This window comes from Telmatherina bonti (assembly GCF_933228915.1).
Source record: "Telmatherina bonti genome assembly, chromosome: 15".
Lineage (NCBI taxonomy): Eukaryota > Metazoa > Chordata > Actinopteri > Atheriniformes > Telmatherinidae > Telmatherina > Telmatherina bonti.
The window spans coordinates 28,434,306-28,448,783 of record NC_136613.1 but is presented as its reverse complement, the minus strand read 5'-3'; the positions used below and the strand labels follow the sequence as shown (position 1 = coordinate 28,448,783).

At 40.8% G+C, this 14,478-nt stretch overlaps 1 protein-coding gene across 1 annotated transcript in view; it reads right to left on the bottom strand.

Annotated features, from left to right (window-relative positions):
* Window positions 1-14,478, bottom strand: part of pth2ra (parathyroid hormone 2 receptor a) — a gene marked incomplete at both ends in the record, with an annotated part of 85,885 nt that overhangs the window by 56,705 nt on the left and 14,702 nt on the right. The window contains 3 exons of the mRNA XM_079254429.1: window positions 3,703-3,827; window positions 4,376-4,486; window positions 8,401-8,506. Coding sequence (XP_079110555.1) covers window positions 3,703-3,827; window positions 4,376-4,486; window positions 8,401-8,506 — 342 coding nt within the window. The remainder of the gene's footprint in view (window positions 1-3,702; window positions 3,828-4,375; window positions 4,487-8,400; window positions 8,507-14,478) is intronic.

The following is a 14,478-nucleotide window of genomic DNA, read 5'->3' as shown; positions in this document are numbered from 1 at the left end:
CTGCGACCGTGTTAGCAGCTGAAAAAAAAAACACATGTGCATTCAATCCTGAATGAATTTAAGGGCTTAAACGACGACTCACTTGAGATTGGAGGAGAATTTTTAATGCCACACCTTTTCATCAGAAATTTGAGATAACACCATCTTTTCAAGCACTGGTCAAACGAAGAAAGCCGGAGGATTTAGCTGATAACATGTACAAAAGATGGCTGCAGCTCTTTTAAGCAATGGTGTCAGTTCATTTCCACAGCTCAGTGAAACGTCCTTTATCCAGAACGGCTGCTTGGATGTCACACGGTGGGTAGAATCAGCATCCAAACTTTAATTCCAGTCACATTTTTCATTCCTTTGTTAATATTTTTAGTATTTACATAACTGCATGATAAGAACGAAAGATGCATTAGAAGACTTTGTGAGGAGCAGCTTTATGTGTATAATGTATGAAGGTGAATGAGCTGAGCTGAAAGGTCGGAAGCAGCTGTGAGTCATCCGGTAAACGTTTGTCTGGTTTCTGTAAGCAGCCAGTACCAAACCACAAAGAACTGAGTTCATAGAAGGACCTGAAATAACTTTCACTCCTTATTTTCTGTCTGAAAGATGATATTCATGTCAGCAGCCAGAAGTGGCCGTGCTCGAGTGTCAGTCTTTGGTTAATCGTTATCTGGAGATAATGAGTTAATTGTATCATTTTCTAGCGATAAAGAGATACATTTTTACCTGTTTTTACCGACGTTTATCTGTTTGTTTGTCTGTTTGTGCTCAAGATAACTCAAGAAGTTATGGACTGATTTTCATCAAATTTTCAGGAGTTGTTGGAAATGTGAAAAAGAAGAACTGATTAGATTTTGATGGTGATCCGGATCACCGTTTGGATTCAGGAACCTTTTAAAGGATTTGTTAACACTGTGCTTGGCGGAGGTTTGCGCTCTCCGAGTGCTTTAGTTATCATGAGAAAACAAAGTTTGTTTTTTTTCAAAATAATGATATGATTAAAGGTGGTTTCTGTTTTATAACTGATTTTATTGATCAAAGGAGACCTTTGTCAGACTGGATGGAAGTAAAATTTGATGAATTAATCAGAGATGCATGATGCATATCTCACTGTACTGATGCATCCCAGTAGCCTACAGAACAGCTCTGCACTGGGATGCCCCTTGGACCCACCAACTGAGGTGTTGGGAGAGAAGGAGATAATGGCTAAACTTCATCCATGTTGAAGGACAGTTCCCCTCCCCATCCTCCCACTTTCCTCCTGAACACTGACAGTCCTGCAGAGCTCCTTCAGTAACAGACTGCAGCATCCAAAGCATGAAGGAGTTGGTGTAACACAGTGGCAGTTAGACTGGAAACCAGAGCAGCTCCCAGTAAATCAGAAACACACTCAATAAATTCCCATAACATGTATTAATGTACGTATTACTTCTTATCTTTATCACTCATATATAAAAAATAAGTAGGTTTCTGGTGAGAACCTGTGTGGAGCTCCCCTCCATGCATGCATGTTTTCTTTCCCACAGTCCACAGACAGGCATGTTTGGCTGATTTGAGTCTCTAAATTCTCGTTTGGTCTGAGTCTGATTGTTTGTCTCTCTGTGTTGGTCTTGTAAAGGACCAGGAACTGATCCATCTCCTTGGTGACCCTGTATCTGAACAATATGTTGGGAAAATAAAGATTAATTTCTAGAAATAAGGTGATGACTTATTCCATTACCACAAGAAAATGGTGTTAAAAAACACACAAGCACGGCCGCTCTTGGCCTCTGTTGATCATCTATGAGGATTGTGTTTGATGTTGAGGAGGTGAAAGCCGAGTTAACAGTGAATTTCTTGCAGGGAAGGAAAAAAAAAAACAGTACAATTTGACTTTTTTAACCAGTTATTTCAATTAACACAAATTAAATTATCTGTCCATTTCAACTTTTTATATATTTCTTGTGCATGTCTTTCTGAGTATTAATGATTTTGTTCTGTGACTCCAGCACAGTGTGAAACAGGGGTCTCCAACTCTGGCCCTGGAGGACCACTGTCCTGCAGGTTTAAGATGTTTTCCTGCTTTGACACTCCTGACTCAAATTGAAGGGTAATTGTACTGGACCTGACAACAAGCTGTTGGCTAGAACCTGCAGCAAAGCAGCCGTCGAGGACGGGAAGCTGAAATCCCTGTTGGATGAAGTTTGCAGCTGTGGAGATGCAAAGTCCCCTCTAATGGCCCCCTGCCCTCTTTTCTCTGACTCTGCTCAAACCAGATGCATTTTAATTGGTTTTCCTGCACCAGGCTACCTAGTTTTCACTTAATCATGTCTGACTATAATCATCATTACACCAAGTCCAGCCACCTCACTAAGAGCATCTCAGATTTTTACATGTAGCGCCGCAGCCTGTTCATCTTCCTGCACGTTGACCCGAGTCAGCCACACTCTGTCCAATCATATTTATTTCTTTTCTCTTTTTTTTTTCTTTACTTTAAAATGGACAACTGAGCGTTTTTATGAGTCACCGACATTCTGCCATTATTTTCTGTTCATTACGGATCCAGAGAATAAACAACCCAATGATTTTTTTTCTTCGGACTTCCGCCTCTGTGATCAGCTCTTCGATCACGCTCTGATGTTCTTCTTTGCAGCAGGATTTGCCTTTATGGACTGAACAATAGGTGAAAAGAGGGGCTTGTTATCACGCTGCGGAGAGTCGTTTTTGGAAAAAAAAACCTATGCGGACTCATTTTCTTGTGCATGTACGCTCAATTTCACACTCACTGACTCTTACAAAGTGAGCTCAACAGGACAAATGTAGGTGGGTACGCTCCACATGGTGCACATATGTTTTGGGTTTTTAACTACACCAGCATTCATAATAAAATCTCCTGAGGAGAAAGAATCCGACCTAAAAGGAAAGACTCGGATTAGACTCACAGCTGGCATGTCACCAGAAACTCAGCTCCAAATGAATAAAAAATACAAAAGATGTCACTTGCTTGCCATGTAAACCGACACATTATTATTGAGATATTTGCATTATCTTTTATAGAAGATGCTTTATAATAAATTAGTTTTCTCGGCTGCTATTTGTGCAGCATCTCAGACTGAAATATCAGTTGATGCAGCATTTTGTGACCATGGTTCTTCACAGGTTATCCTTTCCCTCTGTCATTTTGTTAATTGGATCAAACCTTGCATGTTTTCATTGTCTGGATTATACGCATAATCCATCCGTATCATTTACCAATTCTACAATAGTTTAATTTGTCATATAATTACTTAAAGTACAGGAAAGCGTGTCGCACCTGTTTGTCCCTGAAGTTGATTTGATGCGCATCTCCATATGCTGCCGGCAATGCAATACATTAACATTACAGTGAAGCCTGCTGCCGAAATGACAAATCATTCATTCATTAATAACGATTAGACTTTGTATGAAGGGATTCAGTTCAATGCAGTTCATTAAACCATTCAATACAATTTAACAAAATATAAAGAATTTAAAAGTACACATCACAACTATTTTCTCCTTTTTCCTTCCCTGTGTAGCGTGTATTTGACACCTGACCGAAACTATGTAATAATCTATGTAACTATTAGCATCACAAACGTTTGTCTCAAACCATCAATTCAGATCGATGAATCTATGCTGGTATACACACAGTGAAGTTGGAACAGATGATTATATAAATCTTCCTGATGCACATCTTCCAGTCACACTTACCTTCGCCTCCTCGTCGCTGAAGGGCTGAAGGAAGCGCAGACACTCTGAGTAGTTAGTCCATGTTTTATTCCACTGCTCCACAAATACCCAGGAACCGTTGACATCACACTTCCTGTAAGCATGTCCTGTTAACATAAATAGATACAAATTATTCTGTTATATTCTGCTATCATATTTTTTAAAAAAAACTATATTATTTGTCATGCAATTAGATACATATATAGCTAAATCAACTGTGTAGATCAGGGGTGCCCAAAGTCAGTCCTCGAGGGCGGCAGGTCCTGCAGGTTTTCCATGTTTTCCTGTTCCATCCCTGCATTAAATGGACCCAACAGCCAATGAAGTTCTGCATTATGACTGATTGATTTGAGTCAGGTGTGTTAGAGCAGGGAAACATGGAAAACCTGCAGGATTCTGTTCCTCAGGGACAGGAGATGGACACCCCTCGTGGAGATGCTGGATAGATTAAAGTAGATTAATATTTCATTAGAGGAAACCTTCATCTCATCTCATATCTCTGGCTTTCACAAATTTGCCTTTTAGATATGAAGAGATACTTCGAAAATCACTTGCAATGCAAATGCAAACTGAGTCTGGATTCATTTGAGCTGCTTCCAGTTCAAGTTGTCATTTTTGGGGATGCATTTACAGAAAAAGGAAAAAAAAGGTTAACCTTTGTGATTGAAGTCATAGATGTAAGATGGGCAGGGAACCTTTGTAATCTGTCCCGGGGAGCCATGGGGCCAACAAATCAGACCATCCCAATCTGGAGGGCACACCTCATCTGCAATGAGATGGAGAGCAACATCCACATCCAGCAGCTGCTTGATGGTTAGATTAGCACCACTTTCCATCACAAATGTCTATTTCCTCACCTACAAAATGCATTGTTAGAAGTGGAAATAAAACTGTAAAGGTATCAGATTTAATAAATGCACTTTAAAATAAATTAGTTTGATATTAGCTTGAAACATACCAGCAAAGGTTAACCCTCCCCCATGCACACACCCACACCTCACACACCCTTCACACCCATCCAAAATGCTTTGTTTCTGAGCAATAGTCAAAAAAATTAAATGAAACTAATGTAACAATCTTAATAAAGTTGTCCCAGCAGTCACGATGTTGCTTAAGATCCATCTATAGAAGAAAAAAACTAAATATTCTACAGAGCGACGTCAGAAATAACATTCTCAGGATGAGTGACCTCTAGTAAAGAAAAATGTTCTAATAAATCTATTAAAACTTATTGATTGGTGTGAAGCTTCTAGTGAAAAGTAACAACAATAACAACAAAGTATAGAGCAGTCAAGGAAATAACAAGCAGGTTTAGATTAAGTTAAATTCATAAGAGGCATTCATAAGAAATAAATAAATAAATCCCAATCACTCTGCTCCATCGACACTGCGCAAAATCACCACTGATCTACATGCACACCATCCATTTTCTCGACCCACTTATTCCAGTTCAAAGCAGCAAAGGGACTGCAGCCTATCCCAGCAGCAACAAGGTGGGAGGCAGAGTTAATCCTGGACAAGCTGCCCAGTCTATCCCAGTGCCAACACCAACAAACTACAACCCTCACTCACACTCACTCCCATGTCTGATCTTAATTACTGACTTTAATTAACCTAACATGCGTGTCTTTGGACTGTGTGGGAAAGTCAGAGCTCTGAAAATAGGAAGGATATGGCTTCTCACAAGTCATCAGAGCAGTAGTCACCAACCATGCAGCTTCTATTGTTTCCCTGCTGCCACCTGACTTGCATCAGATGCGAATGAACAGTCTGGAGCAGAGGTTGATTTTTTTCATTTCAATCAGGAGTATTGTGCCAGGTAAACACCAAAAACCTGCAGGATGGTTGATCTTGAGGACCAGAGTTGGTGACTTCTGCATTAGAGATAATCAGGTACACTTTCACTTTGGTGTGATAAACTGGTTTTGTTCCAAGGTCACTGTGAGCAATGAAGAACACAGCACTAAAAGCTAGCTCTTTGTTTCAAAACCACACATTTATAGTTGTATTTAGGTAAAATGTGCCAAATCAAAATAAAACTTGTTGAAATTGTTAGATCTGTAATGTTATTATTTTTGTATTGTTGAGGTAACTTCAGAAAGGATGGGTCATTTATTAGAACCTAATGAAATCTTACACAGTTATAACGGCAATAATCAGGTACACTTTCACTTTTGTGTGACAAACTTGTTTTGTTCCAAAGTCACAGTGAGGGACCAAGAGAAACAAAGGTGGCTTCAAAAGAAAAGGGGTTTATTTGCCCAAAACAATGTAAAGGAATCAGGTCTTTAAAAGAGGTCAGCTAAGCAAAAAACTAAATCCAAGTCCTAAAATAACTAAACTAACAGACTAGGTAACAAAATCAAGATAAAAAACATCTGACCTAACAAACAAGAAAGGGGAGCTTAAATATTGGCTGATTGGACCAGTTACAAAACATATGGGGTAACGGTGTGTTCAGACCAAACGCATTTTGAGCGTCAAGAGCGGCAGGTTTCCATGTAACGTCTATGAGGAGGCGCGGCAAGGGGGCGTCGAGCTTTCTCGCGTCGCGTTTTGAGCGTTTTGGGCGTCAAACGCGCATCAAAAGCCAGAGATGGACAAAGCTGAACTTTTGCCGCTTGACGCGGGGCATCAACCAATCAGAGCGATCAGCTCGCAGCTGCTGGAGGATTCCTGTGGTGAACCCAGACACGGGGCTGAGATGCGACTCTGTGCAATATTTAGGATAACCATTCCTTGCTAAAAAGCTGAATGTTACTGATTTGGCAACGTAGCATGATACGTTGCCTAGCAACGCTTTGTTTGGGGTCGGCGGCAGCTCTCAGCTGAGTGCGGCTCTTGTTGCATTAACAGTGACTATCACTGCCCTACGACAATGTTCTCTAGCTTTATTTATTAAATAAAACCATGCCATCGCTCTACTGAATCCACCATCATTCAGACTGACCGGAAGGAATGCGCCACCTCCCTCCTTCTTTTCCGCCGCCTTTGCCGCTCACTCCAGACAAGCGGCAGGAACGTCAGGAACGTTTTGGGTGTCGGACACAAAAGTGGCAGTTTAGTGACCAGCGTCGAGTGTTCAGCATTTTGAGCGTTTAAACGCGTTTGGTCTGAACACACTGTAAGACATATTAGCGTACTAACAAACTAAACAAAGAAACAGAACCTAAAAGCCAGTTTAATTATTCATAACAAAACTACAACCAAAAGAAAACACAAACTACTCAAAAGTTGGGAAAAAAATTCATATAACAAACATTTAAAGAATCTTAATTAAATAAAAACTACTGATCTGCCCCTCTAAAATAGAGGTCTTCAAAAGGGCCCGTGGCACTTCCTGCCCACTGGCTTCCCTCCTGTGCACACTCCCGCCCCCCAGTGCCTAAGCTGCTCCCTTCTGCACCATAAGAAAGAAACATAAGGTTAAACAACACACAGTTGAAAATACAGTGGCTTCTTAATGTGCACGCTAACAAAAAGGAACTGAAGCATTTCAACTAAGTTTAAATATAAAGAAAACTAAATCACTGAAAATGTGTTGGTGCTCGCAGTTACCGCCTTTAGATGTGTGGCTGTTGGTCTGGCGTTCACAATCACATTAGTACATTAGATTTGCTGTTTAAGATTCAATGCAAAGAGAGTCTTTGGAGCTCTACAGTTTACAGTATTGTTGAGTCTCTGCAGGCAAGTGGAAAAAAACCCACCTTGAATATAAAATACACTCACCCTTATAACACAGCAATGGCCTGCAGGCATCTTGTAATGTGCAACAATTCAAGTTCTGCTTCACTTATACGTGATTTGAGGACCAGAAAAAACAAGAAGTTCTACTGTTTAATATTTGGATAACAAATCTGGGGCAGCATAAACACCCCCCCTTGACACACACACACACACACACACACACACACACAAACACCCAACTCTGTTCCTGTCCACATCCAAACAAGCTCATGATGTAAAATCTCATAAGTATTTCCCAGCAGTTTAACTGAATACTGGCACAAAAGCTGCTGACTTCACACATTTTAACCCCAGTTTATTATTCCAAACATTGTTATTGTCAATCATTCATTATTCTAACTGCTTGGTCTGATGAAGGGTCAAGCTGGAGCCTATACCAGTAGTGTTTGGGTGAAAGGCAGGGTACACCTTGGACAGGTTGCCAGTCCATCACAGGGCCACACAGAGACAAACAACCACTCACGATATTCATGTCTTTGGACGGGAAGAAGCCGGAGTACCCAGAGACAACCCACGCATACACAGGGAGAACATGCAAACTCCACACAGGAAGGCCACTTTTCAAAACTCACCCCAGCTGAGGATCAAACCAGCAACCTTCTTGCTGTGAGGCCACAGTGCTAACCACTATGCCACCGTGCAGACCCACATTTTTATTATAATCCCAGCGATCATCATCATTAAATTCATTCAGATTACTCCAGTGTTTCCCAACACAGGCCCCCTGTCACACACACGTCTCAGACATGTTACTCATCAGAAACACCTTTCTGAACTTTCCCTCCAAGTTCTTTGCAGCCTGTTAACGAGCCCTTTATTGCAGTCAGGTGTGTTAAAGTAGGGTTACCTACAAAACCTGCAGGGCAGGGGGTCCTGAGGTCCTTAACCGTTCTGTGTTGTTTGTTCTACAACAAAAGGTAAAGCAACCTGTACCTGCAGTTCCTGGTTCCATGTTGGAGAGGTTCTGATAGCACTGCATTTTGACTTCATACAGGATGAACATCTGCTCCTGAGCAGAGAGAGGACCATCAAAGCCCATCTGTGGAGCACAACAAACCAGATCAGGTCCGTGACACAGTGTCTGCAAAATGTGCGAATGAATCATTTACTGCTTAAAATTTCCAAGAATTTGGCACGTCGTGGCATCTGCCATCTGCTCTGGACAGATGGCAGAACATAGTTCACAAAAAGCTGTGAAATAATGTCAGAAAGGAACAGATAAGTCTACAAAATCCATTTTAGTGTTGATGTTTAAATATAAACAAAGACAAGATGTCTCTCGCCTGTGAATAAGTGGTACAGAAAATGAATGACTGAATAAATGCAAGACAATTTAAATGCAAACATTTGCAAATACTTTGACCATTTTTTTCTGTTTTTAATTATAGGTTTTCCTTTTTATCCACAGGTTTTGTTCTCTGAAGCCTTCTTAATTGTGATTAAAAAATATGACATATTCACGTTTGCCTATGTGATGAGACTTAAGGCATTACTACAGCCTTCTGTAGTGTGTGTAGCAGGATATCTCACTAATCCAAGATATTTTTTTCCCATTTGGTCCGTCATGCACACGAAACCCAGATTTATGCAATCAAATACAATTCTTTAAAAAACTTCCGCCCAAAGTGAAGATTTAAAATCATATCTGGTTAGGCGGATAGGTGTGGATGGATTTCTTCTTGAAAAACAAGGTCCTGTGAACTATTTTGTTAATGATCAGATGGAGGAAGGCATTTGCTTCTCCTGCTACACACTCCGCCCACAGTTGTAGTAAAGTTAAACCTGTTCTATTTAACTTAAAATGTTTTTTTTTTTCTTATACCAGCCTGTAAACATGTTTATTACTGCTGTGAAGTTGGACTTTTTAACATGGGGCTCTATGGGGATTTGTTTTGAAGCACCTAGTGGATGAGAGAACAGCAATTTTTGACACAACTGCATAGGCTTCACTTTAAACCGCTGGAGGTTGCCGCTTGTTCTTAACCTAGCCAACCCTGGCACCTGATCAGTAAAACACTTGTCATGTCCACAAATATATGAAAGGAGAAAGAAAGAAAAAAACATTTACCCCATGATATTTAATCTAGCCCATGTTATCTTTACCTGTGAAGCTGTGTTGCTGCAGGAGTACCGCCCTGATGTTTCAGCTATGTGAATTTTCCAGGTGGTTTGGTTGCTTGAGTTAAGTGCAGTTTGAACACAAAACAGACCGAAGGAAAGGAACGTGTGAAATGTTTTGAAAGCCCTCGCCTAAACGATCGAGTCCTCAGGACTATCTTACAGTGAAAGCCACCTAAGGCAGAGTTCCTAGCATCAATCTGAAAGAAATGAGTGAACAAGAGCGCTGGACTCCATGTAGTAAAAATAATCTTAACAGGTAACATGTTTAGTTTTTGAAATATTAAACGGATGGGCCAAACATCAAACAACCAAAAGTCCTTCTTTTATTGTTGTTTGATATTTGGTTTTTGCATAACTAATCATTATATTTTCTATTACCTCATTATGTCCAAATAGAAAATCCTTGCAACAACTTTTCTTTTTCTTGATCTCTTCTTCAACCATTTAGGTTCATTCATTCATTCATTCATTCATTTTCCGTAACGCTTACTCCAATTGAGGGTCGCGGGGAAGCTGGAGCTTATCGCAGCAAACATTGGGCGAGAGGTGAGGTACATCCTGGACAGGTCTCCAGTCCATCACAGGGCATTCATATTATAATAATTTAATTAAACTAATCCGTTTCATACTTGAAATGATACTGTAAAAGATATCAGGTCTGACTTAGTAAAACTGCTATCTTTACTTTTACAGACAACTGAGCAGAATTCTTCAGTCAAGACCCGAAAATGTCAAAGTCATTCTGTGGGGACGATAAATGTCACAGCACAGTTTCACTGCAATAAAAGCAGGAGTTGTGGTGGTATTTCAGTTTTGGACCAAAGAGGAGAGCCAACAGACAGTGAAAACAGAGATTACAATACATTATTCCACTGGAAGCCTGATGCACCTTTATGTTTGTGTTAAATGACGATCAAAAGGCTTTTTTGGTTTGAGGCACAGCACACACTCCCCCTCTTTCCTTTGTATTTTCAATACCAATTCCAAGAAGGTGTTATGAAGCATTTCTACTGTGAGATGAACTGACACTTTGTTTTTTTTGTCTGCATGTTCTGGTTTTGGAGGTGCTGATGGGAATCAGCACCTCCAAATCTGAGACCATGGTCCTCAGCTGGAATAGGGTGGATTGCCCTCTCCGGGTCGGGGGTCAGGTCCTGCCTCAAGTGGAGGAGTTTAAATATCTCGGGGTCTTGTTCACGAGTGAGGGAAGGATGGAGCGCTAGATCGACAGACGGATCGGTGCGGCGTCTGCAGTAATGCGGACTCTGCGCCGGTCTGTCGTGGTGAAGAAGGAGCTGAGCCAGAAGGCGAAGCTCTCGATTTACCAGTCGATCTACATTCCTACCCTCACCTATGATCATGAGGTCGTGACCGAAAGAATGAGATCTCGTATACAGGCGGCTGAAATGAGTTTCCTCCACAGGGTGGCTGGGCTCTCCCTTAGAGATAGGGTGAGGAGCTCGGTCATCCGGGAGGGGCTCAGAGTAGAGCCGCTGCTCCTTCGCATCGAGAGGAACCAGTTGAGGTGGCTCGGGCATTTGGACAGGATGCCTCCTGGATGCCTCCCTGGTGAGGTGTTCCAGGCACGTCCCTCTGGGAGGAGACCCCGGGGAAGACCCAGGACACGCTGGAGGGATTACATCTCTCGGCTGGCCTGGGAACGCCACATTTGTCAACGCAGAGTTGACAAATGTGGCTGGAGAGAGGGAGGTCTGGGCTTCCCTGCTTAGGCTGCTGCCCCCGCGACCCGACCCCGGATAAGCGGCAGAAGATGGAGATGGAGATGTTCTGGTTTTATTTGATTGAATAACTGATGTAAAGACTAAAGATTATGTGTACTGATGGTATTTTTATGCATTTCCCGGTTTATCTTTGTATTCAGTACTTTCCATCTGCTTAGTTGTACCATTTAAAATATTTCAAACTATTTTACATGTATTTGCTTAGATTTTCAGTTAATATAAGTTTGTTTTACTTTTATTTTACTTTTTATTTCTATTTCTGTTTTAAGATAAGTCATATGAAACCAGTCTCACCACAAATAAGAGAAGAAGGCTCATTCTTTTTAATAACGTTTCCAGTCAATGAACAGATGAGAAAAAGTTTTAACCAACTTAGTTTTCACCTTCTCTGATTGTCTGCAGACTTGACAATTATTCCAGCAATTTTAATTCCCTTTTTAAATTCATTGAAATGCTGAAGAAAGAAATGCATCGTTATAGATCAGTGCTATCTGACAACCTGTCACACTGTCCGGGGAAAAGCATGCTGTTATTGTGCCATGTCGAGTTTACAGAACCATTACAGAAATGACATTTGTCACTGTTTGTTTTGCCGTTCAGTAGAACAATCAGGCCTCTTGAATGTATGGTCTCAGCAGACTCTTGCACCACTGATAAGACGCACAATTTGATGTCTCACTACTTCCCAGTGTATGTTATCACAGTTCATTATCAGTTATTTTCAGCAGTTGAGTCAGGATGGTGGCAGGAAACACTCTATGGTGGTCTTTAGGGCTGGGCGATATGACCAGAATCTCATATCCCGATAAACCTCCTTTTATATCCCGATAACGATCTACATAACAATTTTAAATTGTTTGTGTAATTTTGTGTCAGTCATCAGTTATGTGTCAGCTGTGCTTGACAAGAGCAGCAGTGATTTCCTTCCATCTGGGGGAACTATGGCCGTATGGAGTTTAACGAGTAAATGCCTGCTGCAGCGTTTGTCTGGAGTTTATTATGAGCGCTTTCGCCACCATTTTACGCTGCTTTTGCGGCTTTTGCTCTTTGACTCTGTTCTTTATTCTGTATTCATTATCCTAATTCTTGCGTAGGTGTTAAATGAGTTAGTTGTGTCGGAGTCTGTTGTCGGTTCCACGTTGGTCTTTTAATATCCAAACCGCATCCATGCGACAGAAATTTCCCCTCTTTTATGAACAAGCTCATAATTTTTGGTTGGTCATCTTTTAATGAATTGCACTGCTCTAAAAATACGTCTGCTACCGTGTTCCCCCATGTTTGTTTTTATATTCTAGCATGCATGCTAGGGGTGGGAAAATCAAATAAAAAAAATAGAAAATCTGGATATTTTTTGCTTGACAATTTTAAAATCTTTTTCTTTTTTTAAATCTTTTTTTTTTTCAAATAAATAAAAATAATTCATGATGAAATCTTAGTCATTTTTATTGTTTTGGTTGATCTTTTAACTTGTCTTCTTGGGCAATATAGCAGCAGAATGATGGTCTAGTTACTGTGTTGTTTTTTCTGAATTGAAATCAAGAAAAAAGACAGGCAAAATAAGTTTAATACATTTTTTTGGGTTTTTAATCTACAAAAATTATCAGTAATTAGGATTGAATCAAATCGGGACACAAGCATATCGTCACAGCCCTAATACATGCCATAAAGCGCACCTTGACGTAAAATAGCAGAAAAGCACCTTATCGTGGCGTAAATGATAGAGTGTTATATGAAACAATCCACATTTTTGATCGTCCAAAGGATATGTATCGTCATATCGCCCAGCCCTAGTGGTCTTTATGAAAACATGATTGATGTTACCCAGATACTCATTACCCATCTTATTGTAATTTTATCAAATAAAAGGACTGACACTGTTTTTAGCTGATCAACTTAAATAACCAAGTTTATAATAAGGTAAGCTCATCGAGGCGAAAGGCTAAACTTAACATAAGCGCCAGCAGAGGATTTAAATATCCACCAGCAATACATAAACCAGTTTTCATTCTCATGCAGAGGTGTATAATTCAGGTACCATAAAGTAGAAGTCCTACCATGGCGTTGGATCAACCTGTGCATTCAGAACGGGTGTTTTCACAAACAGACTCATCTGCAAGGCAGTGGAGCTGAGCTGGTTTAGTGACTGGTTGGAACAGGACTTTTACTTTACGGCACCTGGATTACACACCTCTGTTCGCCTGTAGTGGGTAATAAAAATATGATGGGATATTGGGGCAGCGGTGTCAGAGCCAACGACTCAAACACAATGATTAAACTGGGAATCAAAGTTGGCTCAGTTCTGAAGACTAGAGTGCAACCCCTGCAGCTGACTGTGTGAACAAAAATGTTGCAAAAGTTGCTCATCATCAGGGATCAGACTGAACACATGTATGCTCAACCAGCAGCTGCATCAGCGCCGCCTTCTAGCGTTGTGTTTCAGGACTACTCATAAATGACTGAAAAGTGTTTTTGAATTTTTATGCCACAAAAATAATTCCCTGTTTGTTGGAGTCATTAACTTAGTCTGTCGGTTCAGTTAATAAAAACTATTATTGAATACCAGCTGCAGGCAGGAATGTCCACCAGTAACATGAAACGGCCAGAAGTTCAAACTGAGCATAAGACTGAGCAAGAATTGGATTTAAGTTGGTCTGAGGGTTTCAGAAACTGCTCATCTACCTGGATTCTCACACACAATCATCTGTGGGGTTTCAGCAGCAGGTGTCTGGGACAAACTGTCTTGTTGATGTCAGAGGTCAGAGGAGAATGGACAGACTGGTTGGAGATGACAAGGTGTGTAGAATGTTGTTCTGAACAACATGTCCAACATTGAGGGAGATGGGCACCATGAGCAGAAGATCACACCAGATGCCACTCCTGTCAGCTAACTGGAAGTGGAGGTGATGATTAGCCTCCATTTCTGCTGCAACATTCAGGTGGTGGGGTCAGAATTTAACACAAACAGTATAAAACTGTAGATCCATCCAGCTTTCTTTTAATAGTTAAGGCTGGTGGTGTAATGGGGGGTATTTTCTTTGGCACGCTCTGGGCAGCTTATTAACAACGCCACATGGGTTAAACACCACAGCCTACCTAACTATAGTTACTGAACATGTCCATCCTTTTATAGACACAGTGTAGCATCTTC